The sequence below is a fragment of the Carcharodon carcharias genome, chromosome 31 (genome assembly GCF_017639515.1).
Source record: "Carcharodon carcharias isolate sCarCar2 chromosome 31, sCarCar2.pri, whole genome shotgun sequence".
Lineage (NCBI taxonomy): Eukaryota > Metazoa > Chordata > Chondrichthyes > Lamniformes > Lamnidae > Carcharodon > Carcharodon carcharias.
In genome coordinates this window covers 22,198,080-22,224,194 of record NC_054497.1, presented here as the reverse complement: position 1 = coordinate 22,224,194, position 26,115 = coordinate 22,198,080, and the positions used below count along the sequence as shown (strand labels likewise).

At 45.6% G+C, this 26,115-nt stretch overlaps 1 protein-coding gene across 5 annotated transcripts; it reads right to left on the bottom strand.

The window, feature by feature from the left end:
* Positions 1-5,483: 5,483 nt before the first annotated feature.
* On the bottom strand, positions 5,484-25,880 carry LOC121271548 (GTP-binding protein Rhes-like). 5 transcript variants are annotated; one of them, XM_041177540.1, is made up of 3 exons: positions 25,797-25,880; positions 12,897-13,176; positions 5,484-6,034 (listed from the first exon to the last, which is right to left on the bottom strand). In XM_041177540.1, the coding sequence occupies exons 2-3, from the start codon at positions 13,165-13,167 to the stop codon at positions 5,505-5,507; spliced, it is 801 nt and encodes a 266-aa protein (XP_041033474.1). In that variant the 5' UTR covers positions 13,168-13,176; positions 25,797-25,880; the 3' UTR covers positions 5,484-5,504. The 5 variants fall into 5 exon arrangements, with proteins under 5 accessions (XP_041033474.1, XP_041033473.1, XP_041033478.1 ...); XM_041177539.1 differs by having other exon boundaries at positions 25,203-25,873; XM_041177544.1 differs by lacking the exon at positions 25,797-25,880 and adding an exon at positions 25,115-25,161.
* Between the last annotated feature and the right edge of the window lie 235 nt (positions 25,881-26,115).

Here is a 26,115-nt window from a genome sequence, read left to right as displayed (position 1 = left end):
AGCTTCGTTGAATGACTGGAATCTGTATGATTGATTGGCTGGAGTTCTCTGTGATTGATTGGTTGGAATCTGTGTGATTGATTGGTTGTGACTGTACAGTTCTATTTTTAATCCTCTGCCAAGGTCAACCACACTTCAGTCACCATTGTTGTCAGTCTTCATCTTCCAGTCAAGAGCCTAAAGACTACTTGTTGTAAAGTGAGTGTCAATCTCCCTCACCTGGGATATGAGCTGGAGTGAACTCCAGTAAGTGAATTTCTGTTTAAATTGATGTTTGAGGAGATGGTGTGTCACATTTCTGTTTTCACAGTTGTTCCTGTTTTTTAATCTGCCTTGGGTAAATGAATCCACTTGTTCATTCACAGTTGACATCTTGATTTGGTGAGAATATTTATCCAGCCCACTATTGAAAAGAGGAGCATCATTTATGAGTAGGTGCTCCGTTCCAGTAACTGCTGTGCAGTGCAAGGGTTTTCTACTACAACCCCTGTGCCTCACCATTTCTTACCAAGATAGTGGGAAAGGGTGCAATCTGGCTTGTAAGAGAAACCAGGTCCATTTACAGCTAGAAACCCTGTAACTGAGAAATTATCTAGAAACCCCAAACTGTGTCACAGAGACATCCCATCACACTGTGTGATCAAAGATACAGCACCAGGCCTGAATGACGATTAGAGATATACACAGCTGGGTCAATGACTTTCAAATGATTCACCCATTGTTCAGTGGGAGACCAGTCGCAGGGATCTCCAGTGAGTCTGAGAAGATCATTACAAAAATGACATGCTCCAGTGTGACTGGGTTATGGGAGCTATTGTGTTGTGACTTTTTTAGTCGGTTGACACTATGGTGCCTGGCAAGTTACAAACTCTCAAGCCCACACCCACCTTGCACGTCACACAAAAGGAAAAACTGGTAAAATTCGCAATATTTTAAAGGTTGTTTATAGTGGCTTCAGTCTTCGAAAGAAATGTTGCCTGTCTCAGCCACTGGATCACTCAACAGCTCAGGTACCTGTTCAAAGAATCATAGAACCCGTCAGCACAGAAGGAGGCCATTCAACCCTTCATGCCTCTGCTGACTTTTTGAAAGAACAGTTGCGCTTAGTTCTACATTCTGTCAGGAAGATATAATTTTCATAATGTTATTGAAATTTATTGTAGAGTAATATTGGGGTCTGTGTGTGTGGTAATTAATTGAATTAAAGGCAGCTGGTCTGAAGGCTTTGATAATCAGAAGATAAGCTAGGTTTGAAATGTTAAGTAGGTAAACATTGGTTAAGTTTTAGAATGTGAGGTGTAAAGGGAATATTTGCATATTTGAATAAACCAGACTAGCTTGAATCCAAAAGAGGGGTTGAAATGTTTCACCTAGCCAGGAGAAGTTAAGAAACAGTGTGTTTATTTTTCTCAAAGATTACTGGTAAGATTGGTACTATGGTAGGTTTTTATTATTAGAGAGGTAAAGTCCAAAGACATAGTGAAACAATGGGAATTTGCATTCAAAGGGGAGATCTGCGTAAAGGAGATGAGGTTGTGTGTTGGAAAGGCATTCTATGATCTAACCAGTGTGAAAAGCCTCCAGCATCTAAGCCTCAAAAAACTGAAGTTAAGAAAACTCACTTTGAATTCCACTATTCAGGGTATCATGTTATTTTGTCTGAGTCAGTTTAAATCTGTGTGTTTTATCGTTGCTATAATGGGTGTAACCGGGAGTTAGATTAATTAGGGAAGCTAGGAGTTATCATAGTAGTAATTTGTAATTCTATGTATGTGTTTAAAATCATTCTTTTTTATTTAATAAAGGTTTAATTTAGTTTTGTAAGAAACCTATAAGACTCAGTGGTCTTATTACTGCTGAATTCAAGGCATGCATCTCGAAATAAATACAAATTACAAAACAGTTGTGGCAGTTGTTTCAAGTTTCCCTTTGGGATTTGAGCAGCTCAGCGTTTACCATCAGCTGTGTCATAACACTTCCTGCTTTTTGTCCGTGTAATAATGCGAACTTATGACCATTGATGTATTCATGTTTCTAAGAAAGATCTGTTCCTTTTTTTAACCTGTCCTCATGGTACACGAGTAATTATGTCAATAAAGAGATGACGATTCAGTAACGAGGATGGAATGGTAGATTCCCTAGCTGAAAAATTTGGATTGGAGGAGTTCTCGGCTAACCGGCCGTAGAACTTGAGATTGTCCTTCATTTGAGGAAAAAGTCTTAAATTCAGTCCAGAAAAAAAAGGCTTGTAAATGTGGGTGGACTGACCTTCAAATAGAGCTGCATCAACAGGAACTATTGGGCAACAGGGGGAGTACAGCCGTGACCGAGAGTCTTTCGGTGTGTTTGTGGTGCGGCTAGAGATGTTTTTCATTATTGACAATATCCTCAAAGATCCTGCTTGGTTGGCAGCAAAGGAAAAGGAAAAGGATGATATTTTTGACGGAAGCAGGCTCAGGAGTGTATAAGACGCCCAAGGAATTGCTTGCCCCAGCAAAGCCAAAGCTGCAGACGGACATCTTTGATTAAGCTTGAGCAGCACCCTAAACCTGAGCCAGTGGAGATTGCAGAAAGCTAGTGTTTCGGAACGATGAATCAGCTGCCCAGTGGGCAGAATGAGGAGTTTATTGTGGCCTTGTAAAAGCTGTTGATTTGTTTTACTTTTGGAGAATCGAAGAGAGCTCGATGCCTGACAGATTGGTTTGTGGCTTAAAAAGTGAGTTTTTAAAAATTCTTTCATGGGGTGTGGGCGTCGCTGGCTGGGCCAGCATTTATTGCCCATCCCTAATTGCCCTTGAGAAGGTGGTGGTGAGCTGCCTTCTTGAACCGCTGCAGTCCAATGCTCCTTCATTATGTGTGGAATCGCAAAAGGAGTTGAACATTGTGCAAACATCAGCAAACATCCTATGTCTGAACTAATGTTGGAGGGTAGGTCATTAATGAAGCAGCTGAAGATTATTGGGCCTAGGGGAAAACAATGTATTGGTATTCTTGCCAAGTAAGCTGAAAAGCTTTGATATGTAGCTTTTTTTCAGTAATACTCAAGTTCTGTACTACCAAGCGACTGTTGGTATGCTTTTGTCATGTCCTGTTGCTGGCTCCCACTAGTTTTATCTAATTGTATTTTTTTTCTGGAATGGTTTGTGTAGCAGCTTGCTTGGCCATGTCAGAGGGCAGCTAACAGTCAGCCACATTGCTGTGGATCTGGAGGCATGTGTAGGCCAGACCGGAGACAGTTGGCAGGTTTCCTCCTCTGAAGGGCATTTAATGAACCAGGTGGTTTTTTTTAATCAATAGCCTCATGGTCACCATGACAGAGACTGGCTTTTTATTACAGATTTATCTAATTGGCTTGAGCTCTCAATCTCTCACCTGTCCCTCAGTCTCTCTCACAGACACACACACACACCTTTACTCGCTCAATTCTCCACTGCGCAGATTCAGTCTGCATGGATGATGCCATCACCTGCCTGTGTCTCTCACTGGATCCTTATTACATCAGGTCATCATGAGCGGATAATGTGAAGGTCAGTTGCCAATCCAAGCTCATCAGCAGCTTCTTAAATTGTATTATCCGCCAATAAAGTACAGGAGTTTCAGGCAAACACATTTTGACCCCTTTCTTCCTGCCCCCCCCCACCCAACTACACCAGTACAGAGGAGCACACATTGAGAGAAAAAACATAGCAAGATTCAACTTTATTTATTTTCACTGCAGAGGAGCTGAATGTAATGGGGTGAGCTGCGGAATTTTATCTTTGGACACAAAGGGAAGAAGCCAAAGTGAAATAATGCATCCTTGTGTCTCTGAAGTGTGCAGTGTGAGACAGAACCATTCACACAGGGCAGGTTTCAGGTTCCAGACTGAGAGAGCTGCATTCCGAGGCTCCAGTCTGCCTCTGTGTCCCTCAACAAGTGAGAGGAAACACACCAGCCAAGTCTCCCGCTGCTGACTTATCGGGAATTGTCATGTATGTGAGGAGGGGATCGGGGTCAAGATCAGGGTCATTGGCTTGTGACACTCACACTCCCTGTTTCAAGGCTGTAAGTAGGAATGTAGGGTGATATCAGATGGTGGGGCGGGATAGTGGGCCAGGCGTGGAGCAGTGGGCCAGGGGTAGGACAGTGGGCCAGGGGTAGGACAGTGGGCCAGGGGTAGGACAGTGGGCCGGGGTAGGACAGTGGGCCAGGGGTAGGACAGTGGGCCAGGGGTAGGACAGTGGGCCGGGGGTAGGACAGTGGGCCGGGGGTAGGACAGTGGGCCAGGGGTAGGACAGTGGGCCGGGGGTAGGACAGTGGGCCGGGGGTGGAGCAATGGGCCAGGGGTAGGACAGTGGGCCGGGGGTGGAGCAATGGGCCAGGGGTAGGACAGTGGGCCGGGGGTGGAGCAATGGGCCAGGGGTAGGACAGTGGGCCAGGGGTAGGACAGTGGGCCAGGGGTAGGACAGTGGGCCGGGGGTGGAGCAGTGGGCCAGGGGTAGGACAGTGGGCCAGGGGTAGGACAGTGGGCCGGGGGTGGAGCAGTGGGCCAGGGGTAGGACAGTGGGCCAGGGGTAGGACAGTGGGCCGGGGGTGGAGCAGTGGGCCAGGGGTAGGACAGTGGGCCAGGGGTAGGACAGTGGGCCAGTGGTAGGACAGTGGGCCAGGGATAGGACAGTGGGCCAGGGGTAGGACAGTGGGCCGGGGTAGGACAGTGGGCCAGGGGTAGGACAGTGGGCCAGGGGTAGGACAGTGGGCCAGGGGTAGGACAGTGGGCCGGGGGTGGAGCAGTGGGCCAGGGGTAGGACAGTGGGTGAGGGATGGAGCAGTGGGCGAGGTCTGGCGCAGTGGGCAGGGGTGGAGCAATGGGCCAGGGTTAGGGCAGTGGGCCGGGGATGGAGCAATGGGCCAGGGGTAGGACAGTGGGCCAGGGTTAGGGCAGTGGGCCGGGGGTGGAGCAATGGGCCAGGGGTAGGACAGTGGGTGAGGGGTGAAGCAGTGGGCAGCGGTGGTGCAGTGGGTGAGGTGGGAAGCAGCGAGGACATTGGGCAGGGGACAGGGAGAGGCGTTGGGTCGAATCTGCATTGTCAGGGAGGATTTGGGGATGTGGGCAGTTAATGCAGGTTCTATAAAATGATGTTTTATAAAGTAAAGGCTCATGTTCCAGTGAAGTACTGAAAATTACATCAGATTTAAACAAACTTAAAGCCCTCAGCAGAAACAGTTGCCTACAGTCAGCCAAGTGGCCAGGAAATAAACCAACGGTTAAACGAATAATTCAGCTGCACTGGCTGAGGTATAGCCCCCACTCTACAGAAATCATACTGAGCTGGCTAGGAGATTTCTTCTATTCTGTCACTGAGAAACAATTAGATACTTAGCAGAGGATTTACATTATTTTGCAAATTACCAATAGATGTAACTTTTTTTTGTTTTGAATAGTGAGAGGTTGAATATTTTACAGGTCCTGTGTTCCCTTTCCCATGCAAGCGGCAGTGTCGGAGATCCGGAGCCTCCGATCGCCGTCATTGGATGAGACATTTCTCCCGCTCGCGGGTCTGCCCCCGGCCCAGCACCTTCTCCTTGATGTACATCAGGTCGCTGTTGACGCTGGGCCTGCGAGCCAGGGGGGACACCATGCCGAACGCGCCCACCTCCTTGGCGCGCCTGAGCCGGAAGGACTTGCGGTGAAGGGCCTCGGAATACTGCACGGAGATCCTGCGGTGGAGGGCGGGGCTCATTTCGTGCGGCAGCTTGGCCATGCTGAACAGGGCCCGGAACATCTCCTCCACGTTGGCGTTCTTCTTGGCGGAAATTTCAAAGTAGGCGCTGTTGGCGTCGTCGGCAATCAGCCTCTCGGCCTCCTCGGTCTGGACCTCCCGGTGCAGCTCCACCCTGTCAGCCTTGTTGCCGCACAGGGCGATTGGGATTTCTGTCGCCTCCTTGGTCTTGTCCTTCAGGCACATTTTGCACTCGATGATTTGCCTGCGCAGGCGTTGGACCTCCTCAAAAGAACCCCGGCTATCCAGGCTGAAGACCAGGATAAAAACATCACCTGGAAGACAAAGAGCAGCAACACGTTGTTCAGACTGTTTGGGTGGAGGGGGGTGAGGGGTGGGGGGGGGCCTGGGTAGCGAGAGGGCAGCAGGAAGGGATTGGCTGACATACACTCTTCACCCAGGCACTGGCATGCGGAGTGCAGAAAGTTTAAAGTTCAGAGGTCGGTTGGACAGTGAACCCAGTACCAGACAGTCACTCCCACTTGCCCAGTTCCAAGGGTTATCCTGGAGTTCCTTGGAATTAATAAATCTCCCGGACACTGACCCAAGCAACAACCAGGTGAAACACCATAGGAGCTTCACAAATCATTGTGCTTTTGGAAAAATATCCTTCAAGGTCAGAGAGAATCCACCCTCCAGCACCCTAACTCTCCCATCAGAGCCCATCCCTCTCTCTGACCCTTGGTGTACATGTCACCGTCTGTGCTTGTCCAGCTTTCCCTGTAGCCATTAAACAGCTATCAGACCGTTAATTAGCTTAAGGCAGGACATCTGCCCTGTCTATTGGCAGGAAGTCCCGCCTCTGAGAGCTGCCAGCCAATCAAATGGCCAGCCTCTGTCTGGTCCCAGTAGCGCCGTCAGGAGCAGTGGCCACTGCTGGGGTTGCAGCGAGTCCCAGGTGGAAGCGTGTGGCAGTGGAGCAGGGGTTGAAGGTAGGTCTGGGGTATTGTCAGGGCCAGGCCAGGGTGGACATTTCATTACGAGCATGTCCCTGCTCACGTGACAGAGTCACATGAGGGGACGTGTTTTTTTTTTACCATTTTACAATTCATCATCTTTCATCTTGGCTGCCTCAGGGAGCTTTTCCAGCGCGCACCTGTGTGGATGCTCGAACTGGTGCACTTGCCTTCCTCCCCACCGCCCCACACAGGCAGCGCTGAACGCTGGCCCATGTGCATTTCACGCTGGGCGGGCCTTAACTGGCTCTCCAGCGTGAAATCATGTCTGGGCCCAATCGCAGGTGGTGTTCTACTTCCTGACTGCTCCCACCCAGCCCCCACCAAGCCCGCCCACCGAGGTCAAAATTCTGGCTCATTAGTGTGATTGGTCCCTTTTATTTCAATCCATATGGATTTTGTTCTGAACATTCTGTTAGTTACGTCCCTTTACTCCACTGATATTATGGTATGTCTAATTATCACAGCTATCCCCACCTTCCTTCCTTCACAACTCCATTCTGCTTATGTTATAATCTGCTGGAAATATGAAATAAAAAGAGAAAATGCTGGAAATACTCAGCAGGTCTGGCAGCATCTGTGGAGAGAGGAACAGAGTTAGAGAGAACCTGAAGAAACCTTTCTGAAGGAAGGCTCTTGATCTGAAACATTAATTCTGTTCTTCATGTAGCCAAAGCTCAGTGATTCATCCTCCATGCTATGTATTATTGCCTCTATTTTCCTGTTTCATGTTGAATGTTGTGTAGATTGTTGTACAAACAGTTAAAGTCATCTTTATTATTCCTTTTACTTTCTTTTTAACAGTCCTGTTGTTTCTGTTTCATAACTATATTTATTCTCTGACCATTTGTGTAACTTCTGTTCCTGACCTTGACCTTTACTCTCAGCTTGTATTTCCTTTATCATCAGGCTTGGCGACGTAGAGTTTCTGTTTTGAACATAATCAGAGATTCTGATGCAAATTCTGCTCATTTTGAAATGTGTACACGAGCAGACCTAAAGTCTACTGCGAACCGGTGAAATTGGGCAGCATTTCAAAACAAAATTCCTTTTTTTTTAACAAAAAATTAGCTTTAAAATGTATTCCTTACTTTTTTTAATTCTTTCATGGGATGTGGGCATCGCTGGCAAGGCCAGCATTTGTTGCCCATCGCTAATTACCCTTGAACTGAGTGGCTTGCTAGACCATTTCAGAGGGCAGTTAAGAGTCAACCACATTGCTGTGGGTCTGGAGTCACATGTAGGCCAGACCAGGTAAGGATGGCAGATTTCCTCCCCTAAAGGACATAGTGAACCAGATGGGATTTTTAACGACAATCAGTGATGGTTTTCATGGTCACCCACGGACTGAGACTAGCTTTTAATTCCAGATTTATTAACTGAATTTAAAATCCACCTTCTGGGAGTGGAGACAATCAGACCTGCAAGGGACACCTCTTCTTGGGGCAGTGGGCTGAGTTTGAAAAAAAAACCCATCCAGGAGTGACATCACAGGAAAACTGTAAGTTCATTGGTTGGTGAGGAGCTGCTGTAAGGGAGTGTGTTTCAATAGCTTAAAACTAGAAAAACGTATCATTTATAAAGAAGTAGCTACTTGGGTTTCAGTAGGGAACACTGGCAATAGGGAAGTAAAGTTAAATCAAGTAATAAAGTAAACCAAAGTAAGATAAAGTTTGCATAAGTCACTAGTAATTTATTCTACTCATTCTACTTACTCCAAGTGTAATAAATAGTTTTTAGAGTAATGGCATGGCAGGTCAGCTCGGCCAGGTGCAGTGCACGTCCTACAGTGTGTGTGAAGTCGTGGAAGCACCATGTTCCCCTGACAAACACATCTGTTGGAAGTGTCACCAGCTGCACAAGCTTGGGCTCCGGGTTTCGGAACTTGAGCGGCGGCTGGAGTCAGTGTTGTGCATCTGCAAGGCATTGGATAGCACGTCTGGGGAGGTGGTCACGCCGCAGATCAGAAGCGTACAGCCAGAGAGGCAATGGGTGACCGCCAGGCAGTCTAAGAGAACCAGGCAGGAAGTGCAGGAGTCCCCCGAGTCGACCCTGCTTGCTAATCGGTTTTCCATTTTGGATGCTGATGAGGGCAATGGTTCTTCAGGGGAGAGCAGCCAGAGCCAAGCTTGTGGCACCACGGGCGGCTCAGCTGTATGGGGAAGGGGTGGGGGGGAGGAAGGAGAACGGAAAGGCTTTAGTGATAGGGGATTCCATAGTCAGGGGATCAGACAGGCGTTTCTGCGGCAGTAAACGTGACTCCAGGATGGCGTGTTGCCTCTCTGGTGCCAGGGTCAAAGATGTCACAGAGCAGCTGCAGGACATCCTTCGGTGGGGGAGGGGGGTCAGCCAGAAGTCACAGTCCAACGACGTAGACAGGAAGAGGGATGAGGTCCTGAAAACAGATTTCAGGGAGTTAGGAAGGAAATTAAAAAGCATGACCTCAAGAGCAGTAATCTCAGGATTACTCCCAGTGCACGTGCTAATGAGCATTGGAATAGGAGGATAGATCGATTAAATACGTGGCTGGGGAACTGGTGTAGGAGGGAGGACATCAGATTTCTGAGGCATTGGGACCGGTTCTGGGGCAGGTGGGACCTGTACAAGCTGGATGGGTTACATCTTAACAGGACTGGGACTCCTATACTCGCAGGGAGATTTGCTAGTGCTGTTGGGGTGGGTTTAAACTAGTTTGTTGAGGGTTGGGGGAGGGGGTGGGGAACCTGAGGGGGTGGCCCAAATTGGAAGAAAGTAAAGTTGGTAACAGTGAGACTAGAAGGCAGGAGAAACAATGCAGAGCACTGAGTATGCTTTGAATGTGGAATGATGTCAAAAAGACAAAGTTAAGGGCACTCTACCTGAATGTGCACAGCATTCGCAATAAGGTAGATGATTAAAGGGCACAAATAGGGGTAAATGGGTGTGATATAATTGGCATTATGGAAACAGGGCTGCATGGTGACCAAGACTGGGAACTGAATATTCAAGGATATTCAACACTTAGGAAGGACAGACAAGAAGGGAAAGGAGGTGGAGTTCCACTGATAATAAGGGATGGGAACAGTGCATTAGTTAGGGAGGATCTCAGATTGGATGAACACTCTGTGGAATCTGTTTGGGTGGAGCTAAGAAACAGCAAAGGGCAGCAGACATTGGTTGGAGTTGTTTATAGGCCATCAAACAGTAGCGGTAATGTATTGATCAGGTCACGAGAGAAGCATGTAACATGGACAATACAGTAATCATGGGTGACTTCAATCTCATATAGACTGGGTAAACCAATTGAGCACTAACGCTGTGGAAGACGAGTTTCTGGAGTGTGTTAGGGATGGTTTTCTAGAGCAGTATGTTGAGGAGCCGACTAGAGGACAGGCTATTTTAGATCTAGTATTATGTAATGACAAAGGGCTAATCAATAATCTTGTTATAAAAGAACCTTTAGGGATGAGTAACCACAACATAATAGAATTTTACATTATGTTTGGAAGTGAGGTAGTTCAGTCTGAAGCAAGGGTTTTAAAGTTGAATAAAGGAAATTATGAAGGTATAAGGGACAAACTGGCTGAGGTGGATTGGGAAAATACATTAAAATGTATGACTGTACATAGGCAATGGATAGTCTTCAAAGAACTCTTACATAGTTTACAACACCTATACATTCCTTCAAGATGCAAAAACCCCAAAAAAGTCAGTCAACCGTGGCTGACAAAGGAAGTTAAGGATTGTATAAGATTAAAAGCAAAGGTTTATGAGGTTGCCAGAAATAGCAGTAAACCTGAGGATTGGGAGGTTTTTAGAATACAGCAAAGGAAGACCAAGAAACTGGTGAAGAAAGGGAGAATCGAATATGAATGTAATCTAGCAAAAAACATAAAAACGGACTGTAAAAGCTGCTATAGGTATGTAAAAAGGAATTGTTTGACTAAGACACATTGTGGGTCCATTACAGGCAGAGTCAGGAGAATTCATAATGGGGAATAGAGAAATGGCAGAGAAGCTAAATGGTTACTTGGTGTCTGTTTTCACTGAGGAAGATACAGGAAATCTCCCAGATTTAGAGATCCAAGGGACTAGGGAAAATGAGGAGTTGAAGGAAATTAGTATAAGAAAGTGGTATTAGAGAAATGATTGGGACGGAAAGTTGATAAGTCCCCAGGACCTGATATTCTGCATCCCAGAGTGTTGAAAGAGGTTGCTACAGAGATAGTGGATGCATTGGTGATCATTTTCCAAAATTCTGTAGATTCTGGAATGGTTCCTGGAGATTGGAAGGTAGCAAGTGTTACCCCACTATTTAGGAAGGGAGGGAGAGAGAAAACAGGGAACTACAGATCTGTTAGCCTTACATCAGTAGTAGGGAAAATGCTAGAAACTATTAAAAAGGATGTGATAAATGGACACTTGGATAATCATGATCTGACTGGGCATAGTCGGCATGGATTTGCAAACAGGAAATCATGTTTGATGAACTCATTGGAGATTTTTAAGGATGTTACTAACAAAATTGATAAAGGAGAGCCGATGGATGTACTGTGTGCAGTTTTGGTCCCCTTACCTCAGAAAGGATGTTATTGTCATAGAGGGAGTGCAACGAAGGTTCCCCAGACCTGTTCCGGTGATGATGGGACTGTCTTATGAAGAGACACTGGGGAAACTGGACCTGTATTCTCTAGAGTTTCGAAGAATGAGAGGTGCTCTCATTGAAACCTACAACATACTTAAAGGAATAGACAGGGGAGATGCAGGTAAGATGTTTCCCCTGGTTGGGGAGTCTAGAGCCAGGGGACACAATTCCAAAATAAGGGGAAAGCCATTTAGGACTGAGATGAGGAGAAATTTCTTTACTCAGGGGTTTTGTGAATCTTTGGAATTCTCTACCACAGAGGGCCATGGAAGCTCAGTCATCGAGTATGTTTAAGGTAGAGATGGTTAGATTTTTGATTAACGATAACGTAAAGGGCTATGGAGGTAGTGTGGGTAAAAGGCATTGAAGTGTTCGATCAGCATTGATCATATTGAATGGCCTTTTCCTGTTCCTATGTTCCACCAGCTGCCATGATGGGATTTGAACCCACATCCCCAGACCATTCGCCTGGGCCTCAGGATTACTAGTCTAGTGGTATTACCACTTCAACACCGTCTCTCCTATTTCAGAGAGTGACTTGGTGGAGTTTGATTAATTTATACAAATGGGGTTATCAAAAAATAAGCATCTTAAATCAGAGTGTAAATCCATCACTTATATGTAACCCACTTCCAAGTGACTGATAATGACTTTTAAAAAGATATAGAATGCGATTCCTAGTTAGATTGGGGTGCAGTGGTCAGTTTCCCTCTGGAGGTCTTGTGGGTAGCAGTGGGTAGAAACCATGCCTCTGAGCCAGAAACACTGGGTTTAAACCCCACCCCAGGACTTGATGGCCAAGGAAGGTGTGTTCATACTGTGGCCAAAAAGGTTGAGTATCAACTTGTAAATCCTTCCAACACATGCCAATGACAGGCAGGAAGAGTGGGAGGGATTCCTGGTCAGCCGTGTGATGGAAATAAATTGGAGTCTCTGCCATCATTATCCATAGCTCCAGGCTGCAACATGCATGTAAAAGTGTATGTTGCCACAGCAACTTAGACTCCTTGGGGGAGGGGCAACTGTTTGCCTGGAAGGCTGGTGTGGAGCAGATTGGTGCCAACAGCATGGGATTTGATTCCTGTCTGGACAGGACAGATTGGAGACCTGTCTCCTTGCCCTGCCTGTGGTGGGGGTCATGGGGCTGCATGGTCAAACCCGTCTTTGGGCAGGTAACCTGAAAAAGAGGAGGTCAGTTTCTTTTTAGCTTTTATTTAAAAATCCATTTTCATTCAAAGTGTGTCTATTGTGGTGTTTGCACCCAAGGTTCCAGCTTCATTTTTGGACTTTTCTGAAGCTCTGCTAACGAGCACGAATACCCCCAATGAAGATGGATTTCCCTGGGGTAGGGGGCAGGTTTGTGGGCGAGGCTTGTTTCCTGTGTGATATTTTTAAAATATTGCAAAGGACCTCAAACACAAATTGTGCTGAAGGCAAGTTGTGCTTAAAGCTCTGTGATCTTGTCCACCGGTTCTGCTGACATTGGGTGAGTTACACTGAGAAGACAATAAATGGGAATTCCAGGATACATGTTATATATTACAGATATAGACCTACCTGTGAGGATGGAGAGTCTTCTCATGGCAGGGAAGGGATGATTCCCCGAGGTGTCAAGGATGTCGAGCTGGTAGATGTCCCCATGGATGTTGTAGACTTTCCGATGGAAATCCTCAATGGTGGGAGTGTACTGCTCCTCAAACCTGCTGTTTAGAAAGCGGGAAACAATGCAGGACTTTCCCACCCGGGAGGCTCCCAGGATCACCATCCGGTAGGAGTTCTTGGCTGGAACGTTCAGCATGGCAGGGCTGGAGTGGAAAGTCTTCATCATCGCCCCCACCTAGGCAACAGAGAGTGAGTTCCGTGTTAAAGAGGAGATGTTCCAATGTCCTGCTGAAGGCATTGAGTACAGTCTCCTGAACTACATAACTATATAAAGAACTGATGTTGAAGGGCATGATCTTTAGACCTGCTGTTCCTCAATGTGGGTGAACATAATGCCAAGGGTGGGCCGAGTCATAGACTGGGACAGTCCCACTGCCCAGCCCACTACTGATCTCAACAAATGGCGGTCAGGATTGCTGCATCTAGTCTCCCCGGTCCTGGGGCCGAGAGAGATCTCCTGCTCCACCACCACCACCCCTCCCACCCTCCCCAAGCCCCACCCCCACCCACAAAGATGGATATTGGATAGGCACAGGTCTGGGCTTAATTGCAATCCAGTCTGCTTCAGGCCAGTAATGCACTTGGGCAAGGTGGTGAAGGACAGCTGCTTCTGGACTGAGGCCAACATGAGGCGAGAGAGTGGATAGGAGGGAGGGGTGGGGGAGGAGAGAAGAAAGAGGGATGGGAGAAGGAAGAGGGGTGGGGGCGGGGAGAGGAGTGTCTACACGTCTAACTTAAATGCAACTCTGCATCCCACCCTGTGTACATGCAGCTAAATATAACACAGCTGCCAGTCCCAAACGCAGCTAAGATCAGAAGAAATAGGAACAAGAGTAGGCCATCAACCCCCTTGATCCTGCTCTGCCATTCAATAAGATTCTGCTGAACCTCCACATCAACTCCACCTTCCCAGTGTACTCCCTTAGTGTCCAACAAATTGTTCTGAGTCCAACGCAGTTTCATTCCGCTCCTGGATTCATCCTCAACAAAAGCACTGCATCCACACAGAAGTCACTCATAGGTCTGTTGTTTCAGGGGAAGAGAGCACAGATCACCCGGGAGAGGAAGAGAAGAAGAGGGGACCAGGGGACCCTCCGCAGGTTTCACAGTTGACAAATGCAGAGGAGGCATCGCTGGAGTTCAGTGGTATCTTGGTGATACTTGGCTGTCAGAGATTGGGACTTCCCAGCTAGCTGGTGGGCCAATTAAATAAAAATCACCTAAATGTCCCATTGCACTCAGTCACGTTGATTTGGCTTCAGTACCGAGAGAAATATGATATTCTGGAGGTGGCAAGTGACAATTCCTCAGAGGAGCTGGTTATTTCCGAGAGTGCACCATCACAGGGATCCTGCTTATACCATGCACCAGCTCAGACACTCGCATTTTGGTGGGACCAGTTAATCAGATGGTTGGGATTATACCTGGTGACTCATATTTCACAAGTAAGCGAAAGCAGGGACAGTAGTGAATAGACTTTGTCAGAGGGCACACTCTCCAAGCTCTGCTCAGTGAGACACATCCATCACTGCCCCTCAGGGTACAGCATCTAACAAGAATCATTAAGCAGCAGCAGCAGCAGGAAATGTGCAATGCATTGACAGGCCTTCCAGTCATAATGTGGAGGGGGATGGTGGTGTGGTGGTAATGTCACTGGACTAGTGATCCAGAGGCCCAGACTGATACTCTGAGGACATGGGTTCAAATCCCACCACAGCAGCTGGTAGAATTTAAATATCAGTTAATGATATGGGATTGAAAGCCTGTCTCAGTAATAGTGACTGTGAAACTATCATAGATTGTTGTAAAAACCCATCAGGTTCACTAATGCCCCTTTAGGGGAGGACCTCTGCCATCTTTACCTGGTCTGGCCTACATGTGACTCCAGACCCACAGCTATGTGGTTGACTGTTAATTGGCCTCTCAAATGGCTGAGCAGGACACTCAGTTCAAGGGTAATTAGGGATGGGCAACAAATGCTGGCCTTGTTGGTGATGCCCATATCCCATGAAAGAATAAAGTGGAATAAAAGCTGACCATGACTGTGGAGTGATTGAAGGAGTCTGCATGAGTAGGTTGATTTTTTTCAGAGCATTGTGAAGCTCTATTCATCCACAACCAGTTCTGTGGAACATTAAATGAGTTTATAAATACCTTGACCAAGCTCATGCAGATTCTGGATGCCATCATGTTAATTAGGATGACACATACACTAGTTTTGGCCTGACAGAGTCTCACTGATCTGCAATAAAATGTTCTTCAGCAGAATGGTAACAGTGGAACTAGGGCTGGAACATGAGATTGATGATGGGGAAAGGGGCCATGGAAGTGGGCACTTTGCTCAAAGCTCTGGCATTGCCCCCTACCCCCTGCCCCTCCTCCCCTGCCCCTCCGTCAGGCAGTACCCAACCTGCAGCCTCCTCTCCCCCTGGCTGAGCCTGCACCTGTACAGCAGTACAGCAGTCTTTGGTTGGGCCCTCACAGGCTCCAAAAGCCAGAGATCATCAGCCAGGAGCATCCCAACAGTCAGAGCAGGGATCTGAGCAGTCGGTCTCCTCCTGTGCTGAAACCACAGGAGTTGCACCGGATGAGAAGATTGGGAAAACGATGAGTAAAGCTTTGTAGTAACACAAGGGTATGCACCTGGATGCTGGACAAAATGTTATGTTGTTAAGTTTGCATTGCTTAACATAGTCACGTAATATTCATCACTTTGCATCACTTTGCCCCATCGCATGTTCTTGCTCATTTGTAACTGACCTTTTCAGTTACTTGTCGATGGTGACGAGGAGGACAAGAATTTATAGGGGTCAGAATTTACAACTGGTCACAAGTTGGCTTTGTGTCAGTGGGATTGGGGTGGGAGAGTGGCTATTGGATGTGATCGGTTCAGTAGCAGTGACTGAATCTTAGAGCTATAAAGGAATTCCAGGCGGTGATGAGAGTGGCCGGTGCAGCGGTGAGAGTGCCTCCTCTTCCTCACTGAATTTGTTCAATCTTCCTGCAGCTCCTACTGATGCAGTGTTTTGCAGAGCACAGTGCACTATGGTCATTCTGGAGACCCTAGCTTGTGAAGACCAAGTCCAGACCTGTCCAGGCACCTGCAACGCATCTTGACCGTGCTGATCGGTCGCTCAGTGTCACATCTTGAGATCACATGATTGTCGTTGTCATCTTGGCTTTCATTGGCTGGATGTCATCAGCCAAGTTTGAAGTGGACATCCCTTGTTGCCTAGCAGCCTTAAGGCTAAAGCTATCAGGGAGCTTCGACCTCTGCAGGATGAAAGGATCATATCAGCTCCGGGAGGAATCTAGCACACACCTCTCCTTGTGGTTGTACACTAGCTGCATATTGGTGGTGTGGAGTTAGTGCTGTGTGGATTGCCATGTGTGCGCTGCCAGTGACACTGGTGAGAAGCAAGTCAGAGACACAAACCCGAGTGTCTGCTCATTCTGACTGGCATGATCACAAGCGAAGTTCAGATAATTACTGGCCCTGGTAAAGGACCCATCGATCACCTGTCTTATGCAGTTATGTGCTGCAGCCAATTGGGAGATCCTGGATTTCTCCATGGCAAAGTCATGGAAGGATCTGGAGGCTAAGCAGTTGAAGGCGGTGGGTAACTTTTACAGCCATTAGAAATGCATGGCCAGCAGGGAGCAGGTCTTCATCCAGGAGGCTGCAGATCTCTGCCACTATCTCACATGACAATCCCAGCCTTTCCAAAAGGTCAAAGAAGCTGAGCCCTCAGCCTCGACATCCTGTTCATGGGTACAGCCTCATGCCAGCTCAACCCCTCTGCTCACCCCTTCTCCCAGTTGCTGAGTGTCTCTGACCCACCTCCGCTAACTCTTCTCTCCACTGTTGCCCCCCTATACCCTGCCCACCTCTGCTGCCCCCTTCTCTCTGCTGGTGCTCCTCCTGCTTCCCCCATCTCTGCTGACCCCTCCCCTTCTCTCTGCTGCCGCCCGTCTCCACTCGCCCTTCTCTTTGCTGTTGTGCCCCTCTGCTGCTCTCGTCTCCCCTGCACCCTCGGCTTTCTCTGCTCTCCGCTGCTGACACCCTCCTCCACTGCCCCTCTCTCTGCTGATGCTTGTTGGAGGTCCAATCTAAGGGAGCCACAGTGCCATCCACGCCAAGCTCCAGCCTCAAAACTGTCTCTCAAATGCACACCAGTTATTCTCAGCCCAAATAGTCCCCTCAACGTGTTTTCCAGTGAGAGATTTGAAAGCAGCTGTGAGCACCGAGTTTTCATTGTTGTCAAAGTGGACACGGATCTTAATGACTTATTAACCGCTATTTAATTTTCTCAATTTGGTTTCAAGGGTGAGTTTCAAGAAATCCAGGAAACCTGTGTATGTAAGATTAGCTTCAAATGCCAGTCGGAGGCTCATCAAAAGTGACTTAATTACATATAAGAAGCAACTCACCTCTATGGAGGGGGTCACACACACACACAGAAACGTTGCCAAGTTAAAAGTGGAAGTCATTGTGCTGGAGGTTTCCGGACGTGCTGACAGTTCAGCTGATTTTGACAACCCTTACGGACCCAAAATTCTGCCCCCTTTACCGTTAAAATTTCCTGTATAGAATCACCCTTCACAGAAGGCAGCCATTCGGCCCATCGTGCCTGTGCCGGCTCTTTGAACAAGCTATCCAATTAGTCCCAGGCTGCTCCCCCACCACCCCGCACCCCCCCACCCTTTCCCCATATCCCTTCAAATTTCCCCCTTTTCCAGTATTTTTCCAATTTCCTTTGGAAAGTTGCTATGGAATCTACTGCCACTGCACTTCCAGGCAGCGCACTCCAGCTCAGAAGGAAGCTCTGATCGTCCAGCTGCACGGACTCTTGGTCAGGCCCCCTCTGGTGTAACTGGGGTCAGTTCTGGGCACCGCAACTCAGGAAGGATATACTGCCCTTGAAGCGGATGCAGCACAGATACACCAGACTGGTTCAATTATCTGGACAGATTGCATAAACTTGGCTTGTTGTCCCTTGAGTTTATGAAGATTCAGGGGTGAACTGATTGAGGTAATTAAAATTTTAAAGATGTGATCGAGCAGATACGGAGAAACCAGAACACTAATCTAAAAATCTGCAACGTTCTCAAAAAAAAATGTAACGTTCTAACACCCACAACAATTTGGACTTAATTTGTGCCTTTAACATAGTAAGATGTCCCGAGGTGTCTCACAGGAGTGTTAGCAAACTAAATTTGACGGCAAGCCGCATCAGCCTTAAAAGTACTACTATGTAAAAATTGAAACTTTCCAACTGCCCAGCATCCGAAATCCACAACATCGTAAAAACTTGCAACAATCTAAAGGCACGGTTGAAATCTCAACCTTCTCAAACCCCAACAGCAGCAACATTTGACACTGACAGCTGGAGGAAGAGGTATTAAGACAATTGACCAAAAGGTTGTAAAGGCTAAGACTAGGTCAGTGAGAGACTCCTGAGGTAACCGTGTGGGAATGAGGAGGGAAGCCATTACAGGGAATTCCCTGGCTATGGCTGGATGGATGGGAATGGGATTAAGTGAAGGCAGTCGCACCCCAACCCCTGTTAAAGACTTTTCACCAAGAAGGATGAGGGGGGATAGTTTGCCACATTCATTGTCACATGGAATGTCTTTTTGACTTTGATAAGGTCCAAAGCTAGAGAAAGATGCAAGTTCAGGGCTAAGGTAGGGGGAAACCTTGGGGGATCTTTAGCTTTGGTTTTGAGTACAGGAGGAGGGAGGGAAATAGAAGAGGCAGTTGAACAGATGGTCTTAATCCTAGTGAGAAATAACGTCTTAAAACGGCACCATTCTCAGAAGTGTAATATTTGTCCGTGCTATCCATTCGCATATTCTCCTTCCTTTATTAAAATCTGTCATTTGGTCATACAAAACTTGAGAATTGCAGATAAAAAGAAACATTTTGTCAAAGCTTTTCATCTTATTCTCAACCTGGACAATTCGCAAGAATACAATGTCAGGGAAAATAATAAATTTATACTGTATGAGAAGAGAGTGCTGATTGGTTGGCAAGTGGGCTCTGATTGGTAGAGGAGTTGCCATGGAGAACGCACCAATTAATGGTGACTGGACATTAACTGCCAAGCATTATTTGAAATTTAAACCAGGCAGCTTGACTCTGATTGATTAAGGCACTGCCCTGAGGAATGAACCAGCAAATGGCTGTCACTTATTTTGTTTAAAATCTCTAGGAACAATCTTGAAGATCATAAGAACTTGGGAAACAGGAGTAGGAGTTTGAGCCTGCCCCACCACTTAACACGATCATGGCCGACCTTCTTCAACTCCACTTTCCCACCCATTCCCCATATCTCTTGAGAGGACAAACATCGGTCTATCCCAGCCTTAAATGTATTCAATGATAGAGCATCCACAACCCTCTGGGGTAGAGAATTCCAAGGATTCACAACCCTTTGAGTGAAGAAATTTCTCCTCACCTCAGCCCAAAACGATTGGCCCCTTATCCTGAGGTAATGCCCCGGTGTCCTGGATTCCGCAGCCACTCAGTGCCCACCCTGTCAAGCCCCTTCAGAATCTTGAATGTTTCAATGAAATGACTTCTCATTCTTCTAAACTCCAGAGAATATGGACCCAATTTACTCAGCCTCTCACCGTAGGTCATTCCCCTCATCCCAGGGACCAAGCTAGTGAACCCGAGAAAATATTCGAATCCAGTTAGAGTTGAAATTTAAAAACACCAACCAGAGTGAAAACAGGAAATGGGAACGTGTGAGACTGGAATAGGATGGGAACCCCACAGACCACAGGCACTAGAAATTTGAAAACAATTTTTTTGATATTTGCTCATAATTAACTTGAGATCTGAAGCACAATAGATGTTTAATTGATAACCTGGTCTGTCCCTTTGAAGGGGTTGCTCAGGCATCCCTTGTGGTGAATAATATGTCCAAATTAACATTCAGTGTCAGTGATCAGGATCTTTCAGAATCTTGTGGATAGGCAGGAAAGTGGAGTTGAGGCCACAATCAGATCAGCCATGATCTTAGCAAATAGTGGAGCAGGCTCGAGGGGCTGAATGACCTACTCGTAGAGACATACTCCTGCTCCCAATTATTGTGTTCTTATAAAGGTGATCAGAGGTCAATCAGAATTTAATTGGATTTTTTTTCATTTACAATTTGTTGGGTAATTACAAAATGTTCAACTCCAGGTCAACCTCCAAACTCCCCTCACTAATCAGTAATTTTCCTTATCATCCAATGACTGTGTCTCTTATAAAATACTTTGATATTTGCAGTGTGATATCTGAATTATGCCAGCTGACGTGTGATTTTTGTAGAGATAAAAGATATGTTACAGAGATAGAGACCGAATATTCTAAACAAAGTCTCCAAGATGCCAAGGTAGGAAACAGGGTAAGGAAAGATAATGTGACCCAGTTCAGAAGGAAGTAAAACCTTGGCATCATATTTGACCCTCAGCTGAGCATCCAACCTCATATCCTTGCCATCACCAAGGCTGACTACTCCCACCGCCATAGCACTACCCGTCTCCATCCCTATCTCAGGTCATCTGTTGCTGAAGTTCTCGTCTGTGTCTTTGTTACCTCTATGCTTGACTAACCCAAGGCTCTCCTGGCCAGCTTCCCGCCTTATACCTTCCCTAAACTTGAACTCATCTGAAGCTGTTGCCCATTTCCTAACTCACCCTAAGTCCCATTCACATTTCACACATGTGCTCGCTGGTCCACATTGGCTCCCAGTCCGGTAAAATTTCCATTTAAAAATTCTCATCCATGCATTCAAACTCCCCCAGCGCCTTGCCCCTCCCCACCTCTGTAACCTCCTCCAACCGTACAACAATCCAAGAATTTGGCGCTCCTCTAATTCTTGCCTCTTGTGCTTCACCAAGTTTAATTGTCCCAACGTGGGTGCCGTGCCTTCAGCCGCCCAGGCCCCAAGTGCTGAAATTCCATCCCGAAATGTCTCAGCAACTTGACCTTTCTCTGTCCTCCCAAGACTCTCCTCAAGTCCTACATATCTGACCAAGTTTTTAGTCATCTGCCCTGATATCTCCTTCTAAGGCTCAGTGTCACAGTTTGTTTAATAATGCTCCTCTAAAATGTCTTGCAACATTTTACTAGATAAAGGAAGTTATGTTTATTGTTGAGATTACAGCTTGAGAGACAACTAGTCAAACCATTATTGCCATTTAAAGTAATAATTCTGTCTAGTATTTTAACTTATTATCATTGGGTTTTAAATGGGTTAATAACTTGATATCCACAGCAGTTGCTTAATATTCTTTCACTATGATATCTCTCCTAAGCAGAAACAATTGTGTAACAATGGATGGACAAATACTACAAGTATTCCTGTGCCAATATCATACTGTACATTTAAACCACAGAAGAAATTGGGTCAATAGGTTGCAGATACAATTCAGTGTGGATCGTTGTGCAATAATTAATAGAATAGTGCGGAATCAAAAGAGGGAGTGTTTGTTGCATCGAGCACTAGGACAGCACTGATTGAAGAGGAGGTTTACAGGTTATGCTGCATAAATCTATTACATAACCAGCACAATGCTCAAACACATTTAAAACAATAAACAAATGAAATGAAACACTGGGCTGCTCTCAGGCAGCATAAAGATTCAGGGTATCAGGGACTTAAACTGTGAAAAATACTTGAGGAAGTTGTATATGTTTATTCATTAAAAAAAAGGAGACATTTCTATGACCTAATTGAATTTCCAAGCATATGCAGGGAATTGGCAAACTGATAGAAACAATTTGTTCCCAAACTTAATCGATTCAAATACTGGGGTGGGAAGATAATTAAAGTTACGAATTTATAATGAAAGGTCAGGTAAGACTTTTTCACCAAAAGGGTGACTGAATTAAGCACAAATTATGACAGGACACTATTAAAGTGGACAGGATAAATATGTTCAATGGATAATTGAACATACAAATCATTCTAAAATAATCGCAAGGCTCTAAAACTGTCTTCAACATTCTAAAACCATCTGCAAGATTCTAAAACAGTCCACAAGATTCTAAAACTGGTCTGCAACATTCTAAAACTGGTCTGAAACATTCTAAAACCATTCACATGATTCTAAAAACGTCCGCAAGATTCTAAAATGGTCTGCAAGATTCTAAAACCATTCGCAAGATTCTAAAACCATCCACAACATTCTAAAACAGTCTGCAACATTCTAAAGCCGTCCTCACGATTCTAAAAACGTCCGCAAGATTCTAAAATGGTCCGCAAGATTCTAAAACCATTCTCAAGATTCTAAAACCATCCACAACATTCTGCAACATTCTAAAGCCGTCCTCAAGATTCCATAACTATCCACAAGATTTTAAAACCATCCACAAGATTCTAAAACAGTGTTCAACATTCTAAAACAGTCTGCAACATTCTAAAGCCATCCTCAAGATTCCATAACTATCCACAAGATTTTAAAACCATCCACAAGATTCTAAAACAGTGTTCAACATTCTAAAACAGTCTGAAACATTCTAAAGCTGTCCTCAAGATTCTAATACAATCCACAACATTCTAACACCATCCACAAGATTCTAAAACTGTCTGCTACATTCTAAAGCCATCCTCAAGATTCTATAACCACCCACAAGATTTTAAAACCATCCACAAGATTCTAAAACAGTGTTCAACATTCTAAAACAGTCTGCAACATTCTAAAGCCATCCTCAAGATTCTAATATAATCCACAACATTCTAACGCCATCCACAAGATTCTAAAACTGTCTGCTATATTCTAAAGCCATCCTCAAGATTCCATAACTATCCACAAGATTTTAAAACCATCCACAAGATTCTAAAACAGTGTTCAACATTCTAAAACAGTCTGCAACATTCTAAAGCCATCCTCAAGATTCCATAACTGTCCACAAGATTTTAAAACCATCCACAAGATTCTAAAACAGTGTTCAACATTCTAAAACAGTCTGCAACATTCTAAAGCCATCCTCAAGATTCCATAACTATCCACAAGATTTTAAAACCATCCACAAGATTCTAAAACAGTGTTCAACATTCTAAAACAGTCTGCAACATTCCAAAGCTGTCCTCAAGATTCTAATACTGTCCACAACATTCTAACACCATCCACAAGATTCTAAAACTGTCCATAAGATTCTGAAACTGGTCTGCAACATTCTAAAGCCATCCTCAGATTCTATAACCAACCTCAAGATTTTAAAACCATCCACAACATTCTAAAGCAGTCCTCAAGATTCTAAAACCATCCACAAGATTCTAAAATCATCCATGACTTTCTAAAGCCACCCATGACATTCTAAAGCCAACCACGACATTATAAAGCCATCTGCAAGGTTCTAAAACTGGTCTTCAACATTCTAAAACCATCCTGCAACATTCTAAAAACACCTGCAAGATTCTAAAACCAGTCTGTACCATTCAAAATCATCCTGCAATATTCTAAAAACCATCTGCAAGATTCTAAAACTGTCTGCAAGATTCTAAAACTGGTCTGCAACATTATAAAACTGTCTGCAACTTTCCAAAGTTATCCTCAAGATTCTAATACCATCCACAACATTCTAACACCATCCACAAGATTCTAAAACTGTTTGCAACATTCTTAAGCCATCCTCAAGATTCTATAACCATCCACAAGATTTTAAAACTATCCACAAGATTCTAAAACCATCCGCAAGATTCTAAAATAGTCCGCAAGATTCTAAAATAGTCTGCAAAATTCTAAAATAGTCTGCAACATTCTAAAGCTGTTCTCAAGATTCTAACACCATCCACAAGATTCTAAAACCATCCACAACATTCTAAAGCTACCCACAAGATTCTAATACCATCCACAAGATTCTAAAGTCATCCACAAGATTCTAAAACTGGTCTGCAACATTCTAAAACTGTCTTCAACATTCTAAAACCATCCTGCAACATTATAAAATTGTCTGCAACTTTCCAAAGCCATCCTCAAGATTCTAATACCATCCACAACATTCTAAAACAGTTCGCAAGTTTCTAAAACCGTCTGCAAGATTCTAAAACCGTCCGCACCATTCTGAAACTGGTCTGCAACATTCTAAAACCATCCACAAGATTCTAAAACTGTTTGCAACATTCTAAAGCCGTCCTCAAGATTCTAATATCATCCACAACATTCTAATGCCATCCACAAGATTCTAAAACTGTTTGCAACATTCTAAAGCCGTCCTCAAGATTCTAATACCATCCACAACATTCTAACGCCATCCACAAGATTCTAAAACTGTTTGCAACATTCTTAAGCCATCCTCAAGATTCTATAACCATCCACAAGATTTTAAAACTATCTACAAGATTCTAAAACCATCCGCAAGATTCTAAAATAGTCTGCAACATTCTAAAGCTGTTCTCAAGATTCTAACACCATCCACAAGATTCTAAAACCATCCACAACATTCTAAAGCTACCCACAAGATTCTAATACCATCCACAAGATTCTAAAACTGGTCTGCAACATTCTAAAACTGTCTTCAACATTCTAAAACCATCCTGCAACATTATAAAATTGTATGCAACATGCTAAAGCCATCCTCAAGATTCTAATACCATCCACAACATTCTAAAGCCACCCACAACATTCTAAATACATCCTCAAGATTCTAAAACCGTCTGCAACATTCTGATACTGGTCTGCAACATTCTAAAACCATCCTGCAAACATTATAAAACTGTCTGCAACATTCTAAAGCCATCCTCAAGATTCTAAAACCATCCGCAAGATTCTAAAGCCGTCCACGAGGTTCTAAAACCATGCGCAACTTTCTAAATCCATCCATAAGAGTCTAAAACCATCTGCGACATTTTAAAACCATCCAGAAGATTTTAAAACAGTCTGCAACATTCTAAAACTGTCCGCAAGATTCTAAAATAACCCACAGCTTTATAAAATAATGGACACCATTCTAACAGCTGTAATATTTTAAATGACCAACATTCGTAAGTTTCACGTTTCTACATAACTACCGCCTGAACAGTCGTTATTTCTAAAAAAAAAATCACAGCATCTGAAACTCAGCCCATTCCCCCGCTCAAAGGCTCGGACGCTTCACTCCCACAGATACGAACATCACTAGGACATTGTGTGGCTCTTTCTCGTTTCAATCTAATCCGCAAGAGACTGCAGCAGGTGCGATGTAATCCAGCAAATACTGACTTGTTCAGTGTGAGCTTGGCTGAGGAGCCGATGAAGCGTCGCCCCGGCGCGGGGAGTCTTTCACCGGGTACACGGTTACCTGAACCGACTGGATGATGTTCCAGTGACTACTGAGTACTCCCAATATCTCCCTCCCTGGCTGCCCAGTCACCGTGAGCAATGTGCCCTTGGTAAAGGCGGGGTGTCCTCCAGGTTTAAACTGCACACGAGGAGATTCGCATCGAATCTGAGGAATGATCCAAATATTTCAAGGTGACCGTCCCCAATGTTGCAACAATTGGGGATAGGGAGGGAGCGGGAGTGACAGAGGGTATCAGACGGTCACGGGCTGGGGCGGGGTATCAGGGATGGTGGGGGTGTTTTACAGGGCATCGCTCCCACAAATTGGGCAGATCATTTCCCGTTCTCCTTCTGCTTTCTTTCGGATTCCCAGCATCCGCAATCTTTTGTATTTTTTTGCTTTCGGGGGCGAATTAAGCAGCGGGGGCGGGGGCGGGGGGCTTTTCGGGATCGAGCCAATATATCCGAGGCTCCGGAGCTGACAGTTTGATCAACCGGCGCAAACGGGGGAGCTTCGCCGGGCGAGAGACGAACCTTTTTGTTGTGGCTGGTTTCTCACACCCAAGGTGAAGGGAGGCAGGCGGCTGTGGGGGTAACGGGTGGTGATGGGAGTGGGGGTAAGGGGGGTGGGGGTAACGGGTGGTGATGGGGGGTAACGGGTGGTCGTGGGGGGGGGGAGGGTAACAGGTGGGGGGGGTAACGGGTGGTGATGGGGGGGTAACGGGTGGTGGTGGGGGTGGGGGTAAGGGGGGGTGGGGGTAACGGGTGGGGTGTAACGGGTGGTGATGGGGGTGGGGGTGGGGGTAAGGGGGGGTGGGGGTAACGGGTGGGGGGGTAACGGGTGGTGATGGGG

Coding starts and splice junctions, on each gene's coding strand:
- LOC121271548 (XM_041177540.1), bottom strand. CDS start 13,167: ATGATGAAGACTTTCCACTCCAGCCCTGCCATGCTGAACGTTCCAGCC. Junction 6,035..12,896: donor AAGACTCTCCATCCTCACAG/GTAGGTCTATAT, acceptor TTTGTCTTCCAG/GTGATGTTTTTATCCTGGTC.